The 25,112-nt window shown below is 35.8% G+C and overlaps 1 protein-coding gene across 1 annotated transcript in view; it reads right to left on the bottom strand.

Moving 5' to 3' along the window:
• Positions 1 to 1,126: 1,126 nt before the first annotated feature.
• The window catches only part of LOC144453352 (tyrosine-protein kinase Mer-like), a 75,605-nt gene continuing 51,619 nt past the window's right edge, over positions 1,127 to 25,112 (bottom strand). The window contains exons 9-19 of the mRNA XM_078144622.1: positions 24,609 to 24,804; positions 23,677 to 23,839; positions 21,766 to 21,872; positions 17,340 to 17,435; positions 10,969 to 11,049; positions 9,306 to 9,395; positions 8,280 to 8,407; positions 7,779 to 7,888; positions 4,232 to 4,394; positions 2,868 to 3,004; positions 1,127 to 2,539 (exon numbers count right to left, since the gene is read on the bottom strand). Of these exons, the coding sequence (XP_078000748.1) occupies positions 2,215 to 2,539; positions 2,868 to 3,004; positions 4,232 to 4,394; positions 7,779 to 7,888; positions 8,280 to 8,407; positions 9,306 to 9,395; positions 10,969 to 11,049; positions 17,340 to 17,435; positions 21,766 to 21,872; positions 23,677 to 23,839; positions 24,609 to 24,804 (1,596 nt within the window). The 3' untranslated portion in view covers positions 1,127 to 2,214. The remainder of the gene's footprint in view (positions 2,540 to 2,867; positions 3,005 to 4,231; positions 4,395 to 7,778; positions 7,889 to 8,279; positions 8,408 to 9,305; positions 9,396 to 10,968; positions 11,050 to 17,339; positions 17,436 to 21,765; positions 21,873 to 23,676; positions 23,840 to 24,608; positions 24,805 to 25,112) is intronic.

The following is a 25,112-nucleotide window of genomic DNA, read 5'->3' as shown; positions in this document are numbered from 1 at the left end:
AGTAAATATTGATTTTTAACTACAAATATGGCTGCCATTTTGTCAAATTTGCATATATCACAAAACAAATTGACATCCATATGTCCCACATGATATGTCACCTTTGTGTCAGGTTTGAAAGAAATTGAATATTGCATGTCAGAGAAATGACCAGCGTGCGAAATTAACGCTTTTATTTATTTTGTCATAATATGGGGACATAATATTATAGCATTTATACCCACAGACACTGACAATTAGTCAGGAAGTGTGAGTAAATATCGGTAAATGTTGGTTAATAAGACATGTACACTGTAGTTTTTGTTTACTGATGTCTATTTTAACCACCAAAAATGTATTTTTTTCACAATGCTCTTGAGTTTTATTCACCTAGTGACTACGCTCGTCATAGCCTTAATGCTAATGAGTACTCCTTATGACGTCATAAAATCCTGTGGTCTAGGTAGGACCGGAAATACCCGAAAACTCTTGAAGTAAATCTGAAGGGAACTGACTGAAAAAAGGTCATTTTAAGGTGTTTGCAGACGCTTTTTTAAAGTTTTAAAACCAGAATGCGTTTCACAAACATGTCGTCTAGCAAATTAGCGATAGTGAATGCGAGCATTTTGAATCACCTTTAAGTTCATACACTGGAAATGATGTACTATTGATGGACAGACAAACACACACATGGATGGCGCCCATTGTAGTAGCCTCTCCTTCGAGGGCTAATAATGTTCACATCAAATTCCTTTTTTTTATGTCTATGTTTCAGCAACCACGACTGGTGCCATAATCAGGGCAACCTGACAATAATTTCAATTCAGGTCGGGGAGGGGTTCGGCTCATGATATCTGGGACAAATTGCTTGTCACACTGCCATGTAGTGGTGACCAGTAATCATCATCAGTTTGTCCTGAGAAAGGCAAAAATTAACAAAAATGATTTGGTTGTGAATCAACAAATATACTAATTACTTGAAGTGCCATCCTTATGAACCTGTTTACTGGGCCTTCTATGAACTTTGACATGTCACCATGGAAACAACTTTGATGTACTTCTTTCACTTGTACTTTCTTACTTGGACAATCTTGGGTGGTAATAGACTTAACAAAATTGCATGAGAAGAGTCATAAACAAATATAAGGAGTTAAAATAGAAAATGGGAACTGTTACATTATTTCCATAATCATAACATTTACATTTTAATTAATTTATATGTATGATATTTATGAATGTATTGCTTTGTTTATACAGTGTTTTAGTGTGTGTGTCCAAATATACACAAGACCATCTGTGAACATGTGCATGATAAGATATTCCTTATTTGCAATACTGTCACAACTTATGATTTATGAAATATTATGGTGCAGAGTCATGTGGCAATCTTGTCAGTATGGGTTGATAAACAGTATTTCAATCAAACATTGACAAAATAAGTTTTTAGAGAAAATGAATACAAACTGTTTCTGATTCTTATTTCTGGCAGTATTCCCTCCAAATAAATTGAATAAACAACATTTGAAAAAAAACTTAACTGTAGCTAGATCGGCACAAGGTGGACCTTTTCAATATATTGCACTCTACAGCTGCAGTTTACTAAATCTATACACACTGGTGTTCTATGCTAAGCCATACACCAAAATATAACTAACCTAAACACTAGTGGGAACACTTTTCATAGTGATTGCAAGGCATACTTTGCAATCCTATGACAAACTTCAACACAAGAGGGTGTACTTTCATAGTGAATGTACTGCATACATGTACTTTGCAATCCTATGACAAACTTCAACACAAGAGGGTGTACTTTCATAGTGAATGTACTGCATACATGTACTTTGCAATCCTATGACAAACTCCTCTTATAGTTATTGACATCCTTAAAAATTTGATGTACAACATATGATATTTTTAGCACCATTGTATGAAAACTCTGATATGATATAATACCCTAACTATACACAATGTTACTACTTACAAATCAGCCTACCAGCTGGTATTTGCTGTCTTTCTAACTATTATTGCACAAATATAAATATTTTTCTTCTATTCTTTTCACCAACAAGTTCCATATGACTATCTCATCGGAGCCTCTGGCTTACTGCTGCATCCTGAAGCAACAATGGCTGCCATTGACTGCCATACAATCTTGGTAAAGAGCAGACCAAACATCTTGATGTTTAAAAGATGATTGCTAGCACTGTAGGTTGATCTCCTTCCCCATTTCATTGCTCATACAATGATCTCTTCTGATGGTTTTGAGTGTAGAGGATCTATTTCACTGCTCGCACAATAACTTTTTCTTTCTGGTTTAGGATTGAGAGGATCAGCCTCAGAGATATCCGATTCACTTGCACTTGTTTGCTTGTCTGGAGCAACTGTAGTGTCTGTACTCATCTGTCTTTCCAAAAAATCATTGTCCATGGTGTTCTCATAAAATATTTCATCTGGGTTCATTTCTAAGTTATTTTGGATAACTTTAATATTTTTGACAAGTGATGAAAATGTAGGCCTTCTCTCTGGTTCCATGATCCAGCAACTCAGCATAATTTCATACCTAGTAATCAAAAAATACAGTAATGTTATAAAACATTTACTGCTCCTTTACTAGTTGCGTTATTTATGACTACAACAAATTTGACAGTACAAGCATGTCTTCTTGCTATAACTCATTTTCATCTTGTTCCAGCAATGAGTATCTCCTGTATGTGTCTTCCATATTCTTCCCCTTTTTATTACAGCAAATCCATAACTGCATAGCAAGGTAAAAATTCACTGATAACTTTCAATTTATTTTAAAGTTCCAAAAAAGACAAAGAACACAACAAAAACCTGCGATGCAAACTTTTCTTTCTTGTTGAGGTCTGAAAGTAAACTATACTTACAGATCATTGGGGCATTGTCTTGGTTGTTTCAGTCGACGACCTCTTTGCAGGTAATCATGTATATCATGGTTATGGATACCACGGTATGGTGTCTTACCACGTGTAAAAATCTCCCACATTACAACACCAAATGACCACTGAAAAGATCATATACAACTATAATGTATCATCTGCTTATAAATGTCCAAAATTCATGGAAAATCCATTTGTTTATCACTAATCAAATCATCCTTGATTGATGTTAGTATTTCTCAATATTCCTGTATTTCCCTTTCTTTCACTTTGTCTTACTTGGCTTCACATACATGTGTATTCTTTCACTTTGTCTTACTTGGCTTCACATACATGTGTATTCTTTCACTTTGTCTTACTTGGCTTCACATACATGTGTATTCTTTCACTTTGTCTTACTTGGCTTCACATACATGTGTATTCTTTCACTTTGTGTTACTTTGCTTCACATACATGTGTATTAATACTTCCTACTTCCTGCTGGCATAATTCCAAAAGACATTGCAGGTACTATTCACTTAGTCTATCCTAAGCATCAAAATTGCCTTCAATTCATGTTGAACTTTTTCCCATATACATGTACCTGAACTTATCATTTCTCAAGTTTTTGAGATTATGTGTTAGGATAAGATTTTGACACAAAAAGACTCACAATGAATAGTCACTTTTAGTAGCCTGTTTACATTGCAATCCGTTATTTTGCTTTGATGCCTCACTAACTGCTTGTAATGCTATTAACTTCAACTGATTAATTTAGCCACATGCACAATGTCAGTTATCAGCATGCCTGCTTGTAGATATTTACATGTTCCCTATATGTAAATTATGTTGCTACTGTGCTAATCTCAATGACGACAAATTTACATATTGATTTCATTTGAATCATTAATTAAGCTGACGTATGTTATCACTCCCCATTGTGACCAATCAGTTTGAGTGCATTTTTTCAAACTAAACAGGTTGGGCATGAAATTTTCAAACCACAATAATCGGTCGCTATAGATAGCATTCAAAGTGGTAAATGAGACAGCAAAGCAAAATCAAAGATTGCAATGTAAACAGGCTACTAAAAGTGACTAGTCATTGATTGGGATGTAAACAGGCTACTTCCCTATTGCCTTCTGGCATTGTTAGAACTGTTGATTGCCTACATGTACTAATAGTAGTATGAAATCCTTAACATTTTTGATACATAAAAAAGATTACTTCATCAGATCATTTATATGTTGTAACTTGATACCAGGTTTGAGTTTAGGCAATTGTAAGTGATGGCTAAGTAAACTTCAGTACGTAGACTACATTAATTACCAGACATAAAATGCTCCTTTAAATTATGCCTACAATCAACTCACCACATCAGTCTGTGTTGTGTAGATATTTTCTCCTAAACTTTCTAATGCCATCCACTTGACAGGAACCCTTGCTACATGACCCATCCTGTAATAATTACTCTCATTGTACAGTTTTCTAGTTAGGCCAAAATCTGCTATTTTTATCACAGCGTTTTCATCAAGCCTGCAACAATAAAGAGATGGTGTTACTACTATCAGCTACAGAATTCACAAACATTTATACTAGATAGTACCATTTTAGTGCCGGTTTTTATTTGCAATGAGAAAAATCAAATCTTGGCTGAACGGTTTGTTGAAATTTCAGGTTCACATTCTGTTTAACCTGTCAACAGTCAAACATCCTTTCAGTGAATTTGACCCAATGCTTCAGCTGACAATAGATATACTAGTTGGATAAATACACCATTTTGTGCCATTAGGGAGCAATCAGTTTTTACGGCCGGGGGTGGGCCAGTGACAAAACGCACATCTCTGATGCAATCATTTCATTTGAACAATTTCCCAACTAGACAACAGATTGAAGTAACATGACCACCAAATATCAAAGCAATTGGTCCAGCAGTTTTTGACTTTAAGTTGTTTAGGGACGATATCAAAATCAAACACATCGTAATTACGTCTCCTCACGAGTAGCTCCTAGTAGCTCCGATCATAGATCCTCCACCCTATGGAGGGTCTATGCTCTGATGTACTACAGTGAATATTCATAAGTCTCGATGCATATTCATGTACTTTAGGTTGTAGACAATAAAAAGTAAACACCTATTGTCCATTATTCTTGAGCCAAAACTACGGTCATTTATGCATAGTTTTCATTGTGAAAAAAATCACGAAACAAAAAGATTTTCTTTCCTGTGCAAATCAGTTACACGCTTACTTTTTTCAACGTTATCATTCATTCGATACCTTCTATGGCATTCGTACAGTCGGCTAGTCAACATGTCGACCATTTTCGTCTGGCTGGTGAACGGTGCATTAATCGTGTTGGATTTGAGTTGCAGGATTCATCAATCAAATTCGAACATTGTCCACAAAAACAAATTAAAAACTAAAGCTTATCTCACATTAATATATAGTTTGATTTGACTGATTTAGAATCCACCTAAAAACATTTTGTTTCTTCAAAATTTTGAGGAAAAACATTTATATAACTTAATTTCGCGCTACGAATAACTGAATGCGTTCATTACTTGCGTCTCTATGTTTATCTACCAACGTCATGCCACGTGTTGCCGAACATTGCGATTTCTCAGCTCAACCCCATCATTTAGGAATGTTACCGTACTGAGAAACATAAAAAATTAGTTGTTGTTTTAGAATATATAAAACAAATCCTGTTTATCGACGCAACCCAGAAATTCAACTGCAAGCATGAGCTTGTAAGTTGAAGTTGTAGTGTTAGTTTGTCGATTTGCAAAAAAAAAAGCCGAACTGCGATTGATGCTTTGAGACTCACTCAATTGTACGATAATCTTCCTCAAAGATTTATTGTTAACCCGGAACTGTTACAATATTACGTTCATGCTTCCATCACAAATTTCGAATCGATGCAGTTTCTACATACCGCCATGTACGTTGTAAAAGATTTACTGAATATTGAAACTTTGATTTCGTGCGTATCTAATTGTTTTTTGATGAATATCGCCCATGAACTTGCACTCATAAAACATGTACAGTACTAGTTTCATCAGCACAGTACTGGCTGGAGTATGTGGTTTTCTTTGATGATCGAAAATTATGACAAACTACGACCAACTACGATAGAAGACGATGTCATCATTGGAAACACGGAAGGTGAGAATCACTATCTATTGTGTGTTGGCGATCAAAAATTACGTGTATCTACGCTCAAAGACGACATCTTTAAGGGAAACAAAGAAAGGTGAACTGATTATCTATTGTCAGTTATTCATGAACTTGTTATCTCCCATTTCACATAGTACATCGGAGCTACTAGGAACTACTCGTCGTTACTCATGAGGACGCGTAATTACGATGTGTCTGATTTTGATATCGTCCCTTTTACACACACACACACACACACACACACACACACACACGACAGACAGACAGACAGACAGACACTTTGCCATGCCTATAGCACTACTGAACCTTATCAGTTCAGTTGTGCTAAAAGTGAACACCCTTTGGAGGTCATTTAGAGCACCATTCAGAAGTAAAACACAACTTAGTTATATCATAGTATCACTAATTTTAGGGTTTCAAAAGTTTAAATCATTTCAAGTCATATTGACACAAACAATAATAAAACAAGTCATTGAAAATGACATAGTTTGGGTTTTAAGGAACTGGCAGTTTATGTTGTCATTTTCAAACCTGGTTAATGTTGTTTGGCCTCATATGGTTGTTTATGATATCACTAGTCTGTTCAAGCATGTGTGAGTTATGGCTTTGGACATGAAAACTGCGCCAACAAAATGGCTGCCAAGCAGCCATATTGGATTGTATCAAGACGAAAATGGATATGCACATGTATGTCGAACGAGATCTGTTCAAGCATGTCTGAGTTATGGCTTTGGACAGGGAAAATTTGCAAACAAAATGGCTGCTAGGTGGCCATATTGGATTGTATCATAAAACAAATCGACGTGCATATGTATGCCATAGTATGTTGCTCCTGTACCAAGTTTAAAAAAAATCGTTCCAGGCATCTCAAAGAAACGGCTGCAGACGGACAGACGGACAGACGGACGGACGGACGGACGGACGGACCCCAATCCATAAGTCCCTGTCCAGACCTCGTCCGGCAGGGACTAAAAAGATCAAGTAGAAAGTGAGAAAGTTTGGGGAAAACATGCAGTTACATTTAGAGATACAAATTCGTTAAATTATTTGAAAGTGTGTCTCTATTGGCTATGCTTGTGCGCAATTCAACATGTTCAGGTCAATGGAGGCACTGATTTTAGAGTCAGTCCATCCAGTACATTTCAAGGTATTTCATTTCTTATGTGTTATGTGTACAGCTACACATGCAAGTTTTTATATCACATGATGACACAATGCAACTAATGGCCTGCAATATTGAGAAGTCACTTCTGACAAAACTGTTGCTTAAAGGTGCAATGTTATGACTCCATGTCATATGCTTGGGATGTATCAAGCGACAGAGAGTTTATGTTATATTTGAACGTATATTTATAGCCATTGTTTATGGTTTATTGTATGCACATACATTTGTTGTATTGAAATTTAAGTACAGCAGGGTGGTTCATGATTCCATTCAGTAGTTGAAAATAAGGTGACCCCCCCCCCCCCTTATTCACTTTGTAAAAATGATGACCCCCCTCTTTGAGTCCCAAATTGAGGTGCCCCCCCTGTAAAAACTGATAGCTTCCTTAGTCATTTAGTATTGCCTATAATTTACCTAAGTTGTCACTTCTACAAGTACACATAATTTCATCTTCTTGTAATAATAGTAGTCTAGTATAACTAGGATAGTTAATATATATAATTTCTTGCAGCTGAGTCTCTATAAAATCTCTATAAACTTAAGATAAATTTGTGACAATTCAGACATACAACTTACATGCAATTTCTGGCAGCCAAGTCTCTGTGAACATAATCTTTTTCTGAGAGATACTCCATTCCTTTTGCTATCTGCACCATAAAATTGACCAGTTTATGAATTGGCAAGTACTGTAAACAACAATAAATAGTATATCAGACAAAGTCATACAGAAATTGACATAACATGGGACACTACTGAATCAACAGTTACAAGTCAATGGTGCACTTATGGAACTTTTCAATGGCAAAGGTAGTGTTCATGTTATACATGGATGGGGGGGGGGAGAACAAATGAAAATGTGGAGATTTCACATATTTTGGGTTTTTGTGTTATAATTTGTTTGATTGTAGTATTACTCAGGAAGACTTGCATTTTACCAACATTTTTCAAGAGTATTATGAATATCAATTGTAAGTAGGTTCTCTTTCTACTTGTTCCCAGTGAATAAATTCAATGTCTCTGAATTTGTCTGGAAATGTGATTTGATTTGTTATATTCTGGACTCTTATCATTTCTCACCTGTGGTGTTCCAGATAATCTGTTATTTTGTAGAAAGCTGTGTAAATCACCATTCTCCATGAATGGAAGTATAACCATAGGTTTAACTTGGGCTATTTCGGCGGTCAGATCTTCTTCTAAACAAATACCTACAGTACAGAAATATATAGTGACTCTTCAGCACCTGTTTGTACCAATCGTCAGGGCATTTAAGGCTTTTCATTCTGGGACAACATAAAATATGTGGCATTTTTATGTTGATCATAGTAACTAAACACACATCCTGATGTCACACTTGAAATTAAGTAAATCATGTGCTACCACTGCTATGCTCACAGTCTTGACAAGAAATTGTTACCAGAAAAGATATTTTGGCATGCAAATTATCAGACGATACACTGTATCAAAAAGACAAAGTTGAAGAGAAATTTAGTAGTTTTGTTGTGTCTATCTGAATCACCTTAGTAGTTTTGCTGTCTCTATCTGAATCACCTTAGTAGTTTTGCTGTGTCTATCTGAATCACCTTAGTAGTTTTGCTGTGTCTATCTGAATCACCTTAGTAGTTTTGCTGTGTCTATCTGAATCACCTTAGTAGTTTTGCTGTGTCTATCTGAATCACCTTAGTAGTTTTGCTGTGTCTATCTGAATCACCTTAGTAGTTTTGCTGTGTCTATCTGAATCACCTTAGTAGTTTTGTTGTCTCTATCTGAATCACCTTAGTAGTTTTGCTGTGTCTATCTGAATCACCTTAGTAGTTTTGTTGTCTCTATCTGAATCACCTTAGTAGTTTTGCTGTCTCTATCTGAATCACCTTTCTTAGTAGTTTTGCTGTCTCTATCTGAATCACCTTTATCTTGACCTAAACAGTCTCATGTAATGTCAGCTGAAATTTTACAATACTTTGAAACTTAAGGCATAAATTCTCTAAGACAAACCAAATTTTAGAACAACGGTCTGCAGGGTAAACTATGTAAACACTTAACATTGGGCACACAACTCAGCTTTCATTTAATTTTCTGGCACTGTAGGAAATTATCATTCCTTACCAACTAAATTCATGACATTTGGATGGTCAAAGTCTTTCATCACGATGCCTTCTTTTATGAAAGCCAACAGTTCTTGTTTGGACGGTGCATCTGCAGGTACAAAGGTATGACACATAACGAGTTACTTAAAGGTAGACATTATAGTACACATAACGAGTTACTTGAAGGTAGACATTATAGTACACATAACAAGTTAAATGTGTGTTATATTTGTGAGAGAATTAACTCAAACACAAATGTTGGTAAAATAGACTTTCTCTCCATTGGTGAATATTTTCTGTTCCAAAGTCATACACAGCAAGAATAATATAATAAAACTATGTTTCAGCTATATACAAAGAAATAGCACAAGTAGAAAACTTGTACACAGGAGAAATAGCACTAGAAAACTTGTACACAGGATAAATAGCACTAGAAAACTTGTACACAGGAGAAATAGCACTAGAAAACTTGTACACAGGAGAAATAGCACTAGAAAACTTGTACACAGGAGAAATAGCACTAGAAAACTTGTACACAAGAGAAATAGCACCAGAAAACTTGTACACAAGAGAAATAGCACTAGAAAACTTGTACACAAGAGAAATAGCACTAGAAAACTTGTACACAAGAGAAATAGCACTAGAAAACTTGTACACAAGAGAAATAGCACTAGAAAACTTGTACACAGGAGAAATAGCACTAGAAAACTTGTACACAGGAGAAATAGCACTAGAAAACTTGTACACAGGAGAAATAGCACTAGAAACCTTGTACACAGGAGAAATAGCACTAGAAAACTTGTACACAGGATAAATAGCACTAGAAAACTTGTACACAGGAGAAATAGCACTAGAAAACTTGTACACAAGAGAAATAGCACTAGAAAACTTTTACACAGGAGAAATAGCACTAGAAAACTTTTACACAGGAGAAAAAGCACTAGAAAACTTGTACACAGGAGAAATAGCACTAGAAAACTTTTACATAGGAGAAATAGCACTAGAAAACTTGTACACAGGAGAAATAGCACAAGAAAACTTGTACACAGGAGAAAAAGCACTAGAAAACTTGTACACAGGAGAAATAGCACTAGAAAACTTGTACACAAGAGAAATAGCACTAGAAAACTTGTACACAAGAGAAATAGCACTAGAAAACTTGTACACAAGAGAAATAGCACCAGAAAACTTGTACACAGGAGAAATAGCACTAGAAAACTTGTACACAGGAGAAAAAGCACTAGAAAACTTGTACACAGGAGAAAAAGCACTAGAAAACTTGTACACAGGAGAAATAGCACTAGAAAACTTGTACACAGGAGAAATAGCACTAGAAAACTTGTACACAAGAGAAATAGCACTAGAAAACTTGTACACAGGATAAATAGCACTAGAAAACTTGTACACAAGAGAAATAGCACTAGAAAACTTGTACACAAGAGAAATAGCACTAGAAAACTTGTACACAAGAGAAATAGCACTAGAAAACTTGTACACAAGAGAAATAGCACTAGAAAACTTGTACACAAGAGAAATAGCACTAGAAAACTTGTACACAGGAGAAATAGCACTAGAAAACTTGTACACAGGAGAAATAGCACTAGAAAACTTGTACACAAGAGAAATAGCACTAGAAAACTTGTACACAAGAGAAAGACTTCTAGAAAACTAGTTATACTTACTTTTCATAGTTTTGACTGCTACTTTGAGTTCACTACCATCACCATATGTCAACTTTCCTTGTCTTACCATTCCAAATTCACCTAAAAAGTACATATCCAGTCATGTTGTTACCTTCACTTGTCTATTAATTTCTGTTACCTTTGCAATAGATATTACCATTTGACTGTTGCTATGGGTGTGGTCTTGTTGCTAGGTGTATTTGCTCGTTGGGAACTAAGCAATTAAATGCACCAAAGTCAGTAATGTGGGAGCCTGAATCGGGTTGGAAACTGGAACTTTGAACTTTTGTAGTGGTAAATCTGATCCATACATAAACTACTACTGAGTTCACTCAACCATCTACTTGTAGCTACCACATATTCCTAGTCAAAATTGACACTGCCTTGATTTAAATTGTAAACAATGTTAGGAGAGAAAATGTTTGCTTTGGCCATGTTGAAATTTGAATTTTACATGGAAAAACGGTTTAACTTAGTAAAAAATCCGATCAGAAAACCGCTCTGATTATGCATAATTTTCCCCACTGACCTTCTTACTACTGTGAGCTTGTATGAATGTCATTATCGAAGAGTATCATGAAGAAATACATCCAAACTAATTATTATATAGCTACAAATTACCTCAAGATGGTAGTTTGGGTGTTGACTATGGTCTACAAATTGTGTAATTTGCCAACTTTCACTCAGGCAACTGTTAGATTTGCTGTAGGGTGATCAGGTGGACTTTGCATCTTTAGCGGTACATCTAATGCTTACACTGTTCCCATGGTCAAATATATATATTCAACGATGCATTTCTAGTCAAATTTAGTGGAAATTTCTTTGGACAGTACCTTAATTTACATTGTAGATGATGCTACGAGAGTCATTTATTACTTTCCCCATGTTTAAATTCAATTTTGTTAACGAAAAACGGACACAGACATTATGGTTGCTCATCATTTGGATCATACTTTTTCAAACCGCAGACAGTCATGCATTCCAAATGGTAGGCTAGATAAACATAACTAATACCCATGTATGGAACTAGTTATGGCAGTAATTTTTTGCAGCAATACCTATAGCCATTAAATGGCCTAATGTCAAGGTAGGCGAATGAACATTGGCGTTCCCGCAATAGGCAGAATCGGTGGTGAATGGGTTAGCACTAGTACGTTTCTGCAATGGCACAATCAGTGGTGAATCATTCTCGCAAACCAGAGTTATTATTTCTACCACTACATTTTTGAAATAAAACTCTGGCATCTTACGGTTGTCAAAGCCGTATCTCACATATACGTAATACATATTCATAAGCAATGACATTATGATAATCTGACCAATCAAAGTCCGTCTCTCAAAGAATGCGTTTCAGATAAGAATGGCCTCATGTTATGGCGAATTATTGCAATTGCCACAAAGTTCGCGGCAATGCAGAAAAATACAGCCAATGGCGTTGTAGCACAACTGTACAGTTTTTAAAAATGCTTATCCATATGCTAGTCCATGCTAACAATAGGTGTTCATTTGCTGAATCCAGTTGCCTATCCAACCATGTTACTATCTTTGCGATATGCATGATCATTTGGCTGTTGCTATGGGTGTGGGCATGTTGCTAGATATATTAGCATACATTTTTGAATGTTTTTGTTCACCTGTGTATGAATTCCTGATATTATCTTTGCAATATATGTGATCATTTGGCTGTTGCTATGGGTGTAGTCATGTTGCTAGGCAAATTTACATACATTTTTTTGAATATTTATTCAATTGTCTATTAATCCCTGTTGTTATCTTTGTGAAATACATGACCGTTTGGCTGTTACTATGGGTGTGGTCATGGTTGCTAGGGATATTTGCATTACATTTTTTTAAATGTTTACTCACTTGCCTACCAGATGTTATTTAACCAAAATATACTGCCATTTGGTTGTTGCTAAGGGCATGGTCATGGTTGCTAGGGACAATTTCGTCAACATGTTTTAAAGAAAATCTGCAGAATAATACTTTCAGAGACATCTCACCAAGATTCATACTCACTGACCAAGTACTTTTTGAGATATAAGTTTTTGACCAAGAATGAACATTTTTACACCTAATTTGCATATCACTTATGGAATCATTGTAAGCTTAATATTTCTTCATCCATACATCCCTAAATGCATTCCCATTAAATTTCATCCCAATCTGCTCAGTGGTTTTGGAATTATAGATTTTTGACCAAAAAGACACATGTTTAGCCCTAATTTGCATATCACTGATGGGACCATCATTGTTCATATCATGAACAATTCTTAGTAAAAACACCCTAAAGAATGTTTCACCCACAATTTCAGCCCAATCTGCCCAGTAGTTTTTGAGTTTAAGTTTTTTGACCAAAAATCACATTTTTTGACCCAAATCACAAACCGATGGTAAGATCATTTTGATTTGAACAATTTCCCAGCTAGACACCCAAGGTAATGGACCCACTAAATATCATGGCAATCAGTTCAGTGGTTTTTGACTTAAGTTGTTTACACACACACACACACACACACACACACACACACACACACACACACACACACACACACACACACACACACACACACACACACACACATACACACACACACACACACACACACACACACATCCACACAGACAGACAGACTGACAGACAGACACTGAGCGATTCCTATAGCACTACTGAACCTCAGTTCAGTTGTGCTAAAAACTACAGGGTACTCACACATACAACTTTCCCAAAAAAGAAGTCCTAAAAACTATAATTGGGGAGTACAACAGAAATGACGGACTTTCACATGGCGGTTTTTTGACGCTGCAGTAAAAGAAGCCATGGTTAGCGACGATGATCAACTGAGTTCAATACAGCTAGCTAGCATGAACAGCCAACATTGTACAGATGCATGCACTGAGTCAATGTGAACGAGCAATTCAAAAGACCCGAGTAAAAGTTACTAGTCTCATTTAAATCTAGGATAACCAATATTTGACGGGGTAAAGAGTATAAAGTAAGAATGGGGAAAGACTTGTTGAGCATTTACATCAAGGGCTGATAAACGGGTACTGTACAGAGTATTTATACTAGTATGCGTGATGAATGCTGTCATCTCGGCGTTCTTAACTTGCTCGCCCGAACCAACTGTGCTATAAGGCCGTACTTAATTAGCGTTCAACACAGGTTCAGTTGCTTGTAAAATCAAGAGTATAACTACAAGTTGTGAATGGAATTATCCCAAGTGAACTCACTTGAATCAGCCAATCTTGGCTTGTTGTAACCATGGCTCTATTGAGATAATCCATGTTGTAACCTACTTCAGTACTTGCTACAAACTCACGATTGTATCGGACTCCCGGTTTGATGGTACAACAAATCCATGCTCTCACAAACCTTGCTTGACGCTTTGAGGCAAGATTTATAGATCATTATTTTATGTCCATACATGTATCAATCCAATCTTGTTTGTAGGATGGCAAAAATAAAATTCAGCAACAAGAACCCAACTTGGCCAAGTCAGTTTTCAGTGTACGTACTAGTATCTTGCCAAGGCATTAGCAGTATATCACGTGGTATGCAAGGGGCAATCTGATTGGTTGTAGCAGGCACTCTGCAGAAACCTCATTAACATATTAAAATGAGAAAAGTAATTTGAAAAACGGGTTCATTATGCTGGGCCCCGTACACAGTGCTTGAATTGGGTCACATTTTTCCCAATTTTGCGACGTTGATTGGCTTCGTTGTAGACCGTTGTATTAAAAGGTACGTATATCGAACTATATATTGATGGTTTTTTGTTCAGTTTTGATTTTTACATTTCGAGAAACCAAACGAATTTGAGAGCCATGAAAATTCACTTCGGCGTGACATGTCTCGCGAAATTCTTGAACTGATTGTTACACAAGGATGTCACGGTAAACAAGTTGTATTGAATCAAAATATAGACCAGCATCATGCTTACCATGAAGTGTGTAAACTTTCTGGTGCGTATTAGCAATGTTTAATATGAAGGCTTGAATTTTGTTTATTTTTTGCATTGGATACGCCATTTTCAGTGGAAAATATGGCGGGAGCACACAGCGTGTACTATACTGAGGCGATCAGCAAACAAGCTTTCCCTTACTGAGATTAGCAAAAATGATTTTGAACAACCCTTTTCGTCAACTAACCTTTACCTAGTACTTCTAAAATCACAAATGTAGGGCCAAAGTATATGCATAATTCACGAAATTTTAGTTGTGTGTAATAATTTGACCCGATCGCATCGTGTCATGTCACATGCTTGCTAGTACTATGCAATCCACTTGTGTATAGACACACACACTCATGTTGTTAAGCGGTGATCATCGACAGTGACATTTCCATTCAGTACACTTGAAATTTGTCTTTTTCAACTGTGAAAACATGTTTTTTCTCTTTATTTTCAGATTCAACGCAAGACTACAACGCACTATACGATTTTTGCAGCTTCATTATTAGATTCTCTTTTCCAACTGGAAGTCGGGAATTTCTTAAAGTTGAATAAAAACTGTCCTGTGTGGACTTTTATGTTTATTTGTCTTTTGAAGTTGTGACAGCAATTTACAATTTACGCAAATCTATTGTATGTACATCGCTTTTGAATATTAATAAATAGAAAAGGCGCTTTAGAAAATAAATAAACTTCAAACTTTAAACTTTAGACAGAGATGTGGGTGTCGATTTAGCTATATTTCCTGTCTTCTGTGTTTATCCTTCTCACTTTCATCGGTCAGAAATTACACAATTATATTCTTATATTATGGTAAAAACTTACAAGGTATACAATTCTAACCATTCCAGCTTGAATGTATCTCCAACTAGCTATAGTTTACTGGCAGATGACATTGGCCCTGCTTGTAATTTTTTTTCATCATTCCATTGTATTTAAACCTTGTACTTGACATTTCACAATATTTATAATTTTCAACAAAATACCTCAACATGCCTCACCTAGCTCGTACTCAAAGCAGTCCCGGTATGATCACTGACATGACTAGAGAGAACCTTTTCGGATTTACATGTAAAACGGGAAAAGATACGCAAAACATAATGCAAAGTGTAGAGCCAAATTAAAGTTGTAATTATTTTAATTATTTTTACTTGCCAAATATTTGCATTTTGGAAATGGCAAGACATGCTCATGTCGTTTACATGTAAACTGTCGGCCAATAAACAAAGTTTGGTCAATTCACAGTACGCAGTGTACACAGAATCTTGGAGACTGCTCTTGCATAACTTCAACCACATGTCTAGGCAGCCTTGCTTACACGAGTTGTCTTCATTCTGGTTCACTGTCACTCCAAATTGCACGACAATATAGAATTAATCACAAGTTACATGTTATCTGAAAACATCAACCTTTTATAGTGGGTCTGAAAGTGTGATTTTAGTGAGTACCAAGAACTCCAACATTGCTGCTTGCTGTGGAAAATCGCCCTGTCAAACGAGGTCAGCTTCAACTTCCGGGTCAAATCAGTCGTTTTCTACTGAAAATTCTTGAACCGACCGTTACACAACGATCCTACTAACTTTACTTGCCATGGTTATTTAAAACACATAAAAATCCACCTTTTTGTGAAATTTGTAAACTTTCCGGTCCATATTAAGGAAATCATGAGCGAAAAACCAGGTCGAAATATCAGGGCCTCAAGTATGCGTCCTGAATTCGTCGGAAAATCGGTATTCCTAAATGTAATTCCAAAATTTATTTTGCTGGCACGAAAGAAGAGATGTCAGTTGAGGTTTAGGCGTTTACAGTATCTAAAGTGGTGGACTCTAGTGAAAGTTACGGCGAGTTGAAAATACCCAAAAATAAGGCCCGTGAGCAGCCATTCAAAGTGTAACGGTTGTGATCTGAAGGATAGATTGTATACAAATGAGGGTGTTGTGGACTGGCTGGTGTTTACATACAAAACGAATAACTTAGCTCTGCCATAAATAGGGATATAGTACATTTTGTACATGAATGTATCCACGACAAGTGGGAGGCTCATTAAGAATGTTGCCGTAAAACAGGCTGTGGTTTGCGACGATGTGGTGAATGGGTTTAACTTAGCACTAGCACATTCCTGTAATGGTGGAATAAGTGGAGTATGAGTTATAAGTATAATGCGGGGAGGACAGTAAAATAAAGTTACTTTGGAATGATAAAATTAGAAAAGGCATGCGAAATCTCATTCTGTCTTCTATGACCTTAGTCGCACAGTAATTTAATTATTCTCAGCATTAATGTCTCTCTCTGAAACTACAAAGCAAGTAAAAACAAAAGTACTGGGGCCTTGCCTGGGAGAGGGTGCTAATGCTGATACAGTAATATATTAAATCATGTAGTTACACATGATATATCAAGTATGTACACATATCTTACCTTCACCAATTGTAACACCAAGATACAGCATATTTGTAGGTAGTAGTGCATCTCTAAGTTTAGAATTTATTTCTTCATCCATGTCCAGTGACTTCACTATAGCAACAAGAGAAACAACAACAACAACAACAAAAACCAAATAATTACTTTCAAATTGATATTTCAGTCCTTATATTGGGCATAGTGTTCTTATATATAATCCCATGAAATCAATGTTAGTTTTATGTCATAATGCTCCGAGTATGATTACGTGGACTAATACAAATTCGAGCCGGTAGGCGAGGAAGCCGTGGAATCATACGAGGACCTATATTTATCACATAATGAAGTATTCCTCCATATTTTTCTAAAATTTTAAAATCGAATTTTACGAATACTGCATCCTTTCTGCTTTCATCGAACTATATTTTTCATCACATATTAAAAAATGGCGCCTGATAGCTATGCAAATTAAGTAATAGCATGACCAGTCCCGATGTCAAGCTTACCGATACGGTACCGGTCATACTGTGCTGTGGTTTCTTAAACAAAATTATTGGTTATAACCTTGCAATGTACACATAATATTAATTTTAGTTAAGAACGAAAGTAGAATTTGTTTGAATACAACTTTTGTTCAGTCATTTAAATCCTATTTGCTCGGAATGTGTAAGTTCGGAGCTCTGAAAATCGGAAGTAAGTTTAAATAAATACCGCCAATGGTGTTGTAGCACAACTGTACAGTTTTTAAAAAAGTTTATCCATATGCTAGTCCATGCTAGGTATAGGTGTTCATTTACTGAATGGCTATCAAGTTGCCTATCCAACCATGTTGCTATCTTTGCGATATATACTATCATTTGGCTGTTGCTATGGGCATGGCTATGTTGCTAGATATATATTTGCATACATTTTTGAATGTTTTTGTTCACTTGTGTATGAATTCCTGATATTATCTTTGCAATATGTGATCATTTGGCTGTTGCTATGGGCGTGGTCTTGTTGCCAGGCACATTTGCATACCTTTTTTTGAATGTTTATTCATTTGTCTTTCAATTCCTGTTACCTTTGCAATATAAATGATTATTTGGCTCTTGCTATGGGCATGGTGTTGTTGCTAGGCAAATTCACATACATTTTTTGAATGTTTATTCAATTGTCTAGTAATTCCCGTTATCTTCACAATATATGTGATCATTTGGCTGTTGCTATGGGCATGGTCTTGTTGCTAGGCACATTTACATACATTTTTGAATGTTTATTCAATTGTCTTTCTATTCCTGATATCTTTGCAATATACATGATTATTTGGCTGTTGCTATGGGCGTGGTCATATTTGCTAGGGATATTTGCATACATTTTTTGAATGCTTACTCACTTGCCTACCAGATGTTGTTATTTGACCAAACTATACTGCCATTTGGTTGTTGCTAAGGGCGTGGTCATGGTTGCTAGGGCCAACTGTGTCAAACTGTTTTGAAGAAAATCTGCAGAATAATACTTCTAGAAACATCTCACCAAGTTTTAGTCTCATTGACTTAAGTACTTTTTGAGATATAAATTTTTGACCAAAATTCACATTTTTACACCTAATTTGCATATTACTGATGAGACCATTATATGCTTACTATTTCTTCATTTATACAGATGCATCCCTGATAATTTTCATCCCAATCTGCTGAGTAGTTTTGGAATTATAGGTTTTTGACCAAAAAGACACATTTTCAGCCCTAATTTGCATATTGCTAAAGAAATCATCATGTCATGAACAAATCTTAATTTACACGCCCCTAAGAATGTTCCCACCACATTTCATGCCAATCTGCCCTGTACTTTTGGAGTTAAGTTTGCGTGGCGTCATCTAAAAACCAACACACAAAGTGGACGCAATCACTGCACACAGTAACGCAAGTTAATAGTTGATAATGATGTAATTATTTAGTCTGTAATTCGACAGCTAAATTCATCCACGTCTGCTAAAACCATTGAAAACGGGTGAGAATTTTTTTTGCACTGTCTTTGATTTTATCATATAAATTTATAAATCAGCTGTATATATGTATTTTTACATTAAAATTTAGAGATACTATGTCGTTTTATTTTACGAATTTGGACTATGAGTTCTACAACAAGTTCATCAAACTCAAGTATAAACATGGCTGACACATCACGCATCGTGATTTCCTATTCTAGTTCCTGATGACCGTATTCCAATTTTAGCCCACGTTTATTACCGTTATTAACGTAGGGTAAAATCGGAATATGGTCGTCAGGAACTAGACTGGCATATGGCGATAACATATGGTAAAGTCGGAATATGGTTGTCAAGAACTGACTACTCGATTTTGCTTGTCATTAATTACCATTTCTCAAGATTGAAATATTATAGCCATCTAGTATGCTGCATAAGTTTGTCACTGACAATGTATTCCCAGAAATGACAGTCAGTTCGAAAATGACGGTGTGACACTGTGACATATTTTTCTTATAACTTGTTGTTGACACGCCAAATTTTCGTAACAGCTCTTTAGCTCGGATACTTTCAATTTGTCGATGATTTCCATGACAACTTACAGTTGTAGATGGTCACAAAAGGGAGTATTTTTTTCAGACGAATGCATTGCCCTTCATGTAAACAAGCATGCAACGCTGATAGCTTGACCCCTTGACAACCGTTGTTAGGCATATTTGCATATATTGCGAGATCTGCTGCGAGACGGAGAATACTTTATTGTGTTGATATGTTTTCAACAATAACTACAGTATAAATACCTTCAGAAACATCCCCACCAAGTTTCAACCCATTCATCATGCAGTTTCAATATATAAGATTTTTACCAAAATTGATGGGATCATGTTATGAATACAGCTTCATCTACACTTCCCAACATGCATCCTCATTAAATTTCAGCCCAATCTGTTGTAGTTTTGGAACTATATATATTTGACAAAAAAGACACATTTTAGACTTAATTTGCATATCACTCATTGGATCATCTTGTCATGAACAATTCTTAATCTAAACACCCCTAAGAATGATCCCACCAAATTTCAGCCTAATCTGCTCAGTATTTTTGGAGTTTAAGTTTTTTGACCAAAAAGACACATTATAGCCCTAATTTGCATATCACTGATTGGATCATCATATCATGAACAATTCTTAATCTAAACTTCACTAAGAACATTCCCATCACATTTCACCCAATCTGCTCAATAATTTTTGGAATTATAGATTTTTGAACAAAAGACACATTTTTATACCTAATTTGCATATCACTGATGGGATCATCACGTCATGAACAACTTTTAAGTTTTTTGACCAAAAACACATTTTTACCAAAATCACACATTGGTAGTAAGACCATTTTGATTTGAACAATTTCCCAAAGAGACACGTAAGCTAATATATGCACCAAATCTCATGACAATCGGTCCAGTGGTTTTTGACTTTAAGTTGTTTACACACACACACACGCACACACACACACACACACACACACACACACACACACACACACACACATCCATCCATCCACACAGACAGACAGACAGACAGACAGACAGACACCTTGCCATTCCTATAGCACTACTGAACCTTATCAGTTAAGTTGTGTTAAAAAACTAAAAACCAACACTGTCAACGTTACACAAGACGAAGTTCAAACAGAGACTCGTATCAATTCTGACAGCTTTTTCGCAAGGACATTAAAGGACTGGGACGAACTGCAATCACATCATAGAACTTCCAACAATATCCATTCAAGGATGACATTGAAACAAAATAAATTGTTTGCATCTTACTTGTTACACTGATAGATATATGACTACTTTATCTGTATGGTAAGTGTGTTTAGTTGATATCACCCTTGACCAGTTGCTAAATAGGCTTTGACAAGATTTAACGTAGATGTACTGGTACACATTAATCCAATCTGATTAAAATCTGATATGTTGAAAGAAGCTAGTTGTCTTTATTTACCTCTATTTCCATCATTTTCAGGGTGATCACCACCTTTCTACATCTGACCCTGTCTAATAGAAAATCTTGTTTGAATCTCGTACTTTTGAGTAGCCAATCAGGATGAGTGTTACTTTGGCAGCTGTGCACACTGGAGAAATTGAAAAAACAACCAGCAAATGTACATATGGAGGAATGCATTGATGACAAGACCTGTCGGTGGCAGCACCGTTTCAAAGAACGATTTTGAAAGAAGTATGCTGATTGAAGAAACCTTTCAAGATCCTTGAGAGTCAAACAAGATTTTCTATTACATATGGTCAGATGTGGAAGGACGGCAATCACCTAGAACAGGAAAGGTAAATAAAGACATCTAGCTGATTTCACCACATCAGATATTAATAATATTGATGTAGATCATGGCTTTCGAGGAGGCTGTTGTCAAAATACACATCAAACCATCATGGAAAAGGCTATATGTATACTTACATACAACATTCACAACTTTATTTTTACTTGGTTTATATATTGTATGTGCCCTTAGCCTAATGGGTCGCCATGACAACGGATTGACAAAACTGTATCTTTTACTGATCCTGAAAGAATAAGGAGAGATAATGTAATCAATGTTTAAAGTTATTTGAATGAAAGTTATCATGAAAATTTATTTAAAACAATGAAAGTTATTATTTGTAAGATTTTGCCATCCATCCATCTTGTACACAAAATAGTTTACTATCACAGATGAGCATTACAAAGAAATCTGATGGTTTTCATATTGCATAACTTAACTTTAAGCACAAACTGAAACTACCATAATTCTATCCCAGGTACTTGGCATTTAGTGTTACCCTATCAGGGAAGCCATATACATCTATAATCTGCCAGACAATTGGTTTTCTGTTACCCTATCAGGGAAGCCATATACATCTATAATCTGCCAGACAATTGGTTTTCTGTTGCCCTATCAGGGAAGCCACACATCTATAATCTGCCAGACAATTGGTTTTCTGTTGCCTTATCAGGGAAGCCACACATCTATAATCTGCCAGACAATTGGTTTTCTGTTGCCCTATCAGGGAAGCCACACATCTATAATCTGCCAGACAATTGGTTTTCTGTTGCCCTATCAGGGAAGCCACACATCTATAATCTGCCAGACAATTGGTTTTCTGTTGCCCTATCAGGGAAGCCACACATCTATAATCTGCCAGACAATTGGTTTTCTGTTACCCTATCAGGGAAGCCACACATCTATAATCTGCCAGACAATTGGTTTTCTGTTGCCCTATCAGGGAAGCCACACATCTATAATCTGCCAGACAATTGGTTTTCTGTTGCCCTATCAGGGAAGCCACACATCTATAATCTGCCAGACAATTGGTTTTCTGTTACCCTATCAGGGAAGCCACACATCTATAATCTGCCAGACATCTGGTTTTCTCTCCCAATTTTAATCCAAATCTGACACGGGCCTTTAAAGGGACTAATCATGGTTGTAGGACATGGGCCTTTAAAGGGACTAATCATGGTTGTAGGACATGGGCCTTTAAAGGGACTAATCATGGTTGTAGTATGAAGTTTATTTGAAGGAGTCATGAAAACTACAAACCATGAATTTATCACATCATAAAATAATCCTTCTTATCACTTGTTAGTTTCAGGTAACTTACAACATCTAATTTTCAAATGAAAGTTCATCTATGTTTGTAAAACTAAGTATAAAGTAAACTTTATGTCCCAAAGACATATAAAGAAAATCAACACCTGAAATTTTGACTGAGCATTTCATTTTTGACAACAGGATGGGCCACACTATTCAGTACATGTAACCTTTACAGACATTGTAAGCCTAATACTGGATAGAAATCTAAACCTTTACAGACATTGTAAGCCTAATACTGGATAGAAATCTAAACCTTTACAGACATTGTAAGCCTAATACTGGATAGAAATCTAAACCTTTACAGACATTGCAAGCCTAATACTGGATAGAAATCTAACCTTTACAGACATTGCAAGCCTAATACTGGATAGAAATCTAAACCTTTACAGACATTGTAAGCCTAATACTGGATAGAAATCTAAACCTTTACAGACATTGTAAGCCTAATACTGGATAGAAATCTAAACCTTTACAGACATTGTAAGCCTAATACTGGATTGAATTCTAAACCTTTACAGACATTGTAAGCCTAATACTGGATAGAAATCTAAACCTTTACAGACATTGTAAGCCTAATACTGGATTGAATTCTAAACCTTTACAGACATTGTAAGCCTAATACTGGATTGAATTCTAAACCTTTACAGACATTGTAAGCCTAATACTGGATAGAAATCTAAACCTTTACAGACATTGTAAGCCTAATACTGGATTGAATTCTAGATTTCACTTACATGCCTGCCTCCAGATGTTGGTTGTGTCTTTTGGCTAATTTTCTACCACGGATTACATATACTGTTCCAATGAGAAGGATGATGAATATTACTGCTGCTATCACTGCTATTATGATGAAGTACCATTCAAAGATGTCACCTTGCTGGCTGGATCGTTCAGCCTCTGTTGACACCAAAAATATGGAGTCTTTTGATTTGTTTGATTGTAAACATCACACTTAACATTTTATACAAGTATCCACAACGCTATATTCTGATTTATTACATAAACAAAGATAAGTAGAGATGTTCATATTGTACAAAAGTTCAATATTTTCTAACACTAGGCTAGTACTTGTTACTATGGAAATCAAGCTATAGCGTTGGCAAACTATGACAGAAAGAAAATAAAACTATTATGGTATTGTTGGTGCTTGTGGTAGATTACACAGATGGGTGATAGCAGTGATTTAGTCATGTGAATATAATCACCATGTAATGAAGATAGAGTAAACATTGAATGAAATTGACCACGTGGCCACTTGAGAAAGCTTGCTATCAGAGATGCCACCTTACTATGAGAGTAAACATTGAATGAAGTTGAACATGTGGCCACTTGAGAAAGCTTGCTATCAGAAATGCCACCTTACTATGAGAGTAAACATTGAATGAAATTAAACATAATGAAATTGATCATGTGGCCACTTGAGAAAGCTTGCTATCAGAAATAACACCTTACTGTGAGAGTAAACATTGAATGAAGTTGAACATGTGTGGCCACTTGAGGAAAACTTGTTATTTGAAACACAACCCTACAGTGAGTGATCAATATATCCATTGTTTACACAAAGAGTTGCAGCAAAAATTTTAGTTTGTGTCTAATAGTATATACATTTACCGATAGCTTGATTTCCATGGTAATATCAAACTTTAATGACTGCTACAGTACATACCAGTGACAATTGGGTACAGTGTGGGTGGTAAGACAACTTTATCTTCTAGCAGTATATCATAACCCACTATGATTAATTCAGATTTGACACCATCTCCTCCTTCAGTAAATCCCCATATTTGGACACTGTAATTGACTAACTGATCAATGTAAATGATCTCGGCTGTTGTGATGTTGAACCTCACTTGTAGAATTGTCTGTTGGAAAGGAACACAAAAATGAGAAATAATAGAATGGAATCAGTAATATCATAAAACTACTATAACTAACACAGATAATACCTAAATTTGAAAATGATCATGATCACTTACCATGTCTTTATTTTTTTATTTACAATTTTTTCATATCATGCAACCACAAATTGTATTCTATATCAACTGCTAAGTTTTTTTTTCCATCAAAGAAACTATGTTTAAATATGTGTAAATGAAAAGGAAAATGTGACAGTACAAAGAATATTGTCTGCAAAGTTGAAGTACAGGTCTCACTTGACATTTTCCTTTGC

This window comes from Glandiceps talaboti, chromosome 2 (assembly GCF_964340395.1).
Source record: "Glandiceps talaboti chromosome 2, keGlaTala1.1, whole genome shotgun sequence".
NCBI lineage: Eukaryota > Metazoa > Hemichordata > Enteropneusta > Spengelidae > Glandiceps > Glandiceps talaboti.
The sequence above is the reverse complement of the archived record's forward strand: the minus strand, read 5'-3'. Positions and strand labels throughout refer to the sequence as shown.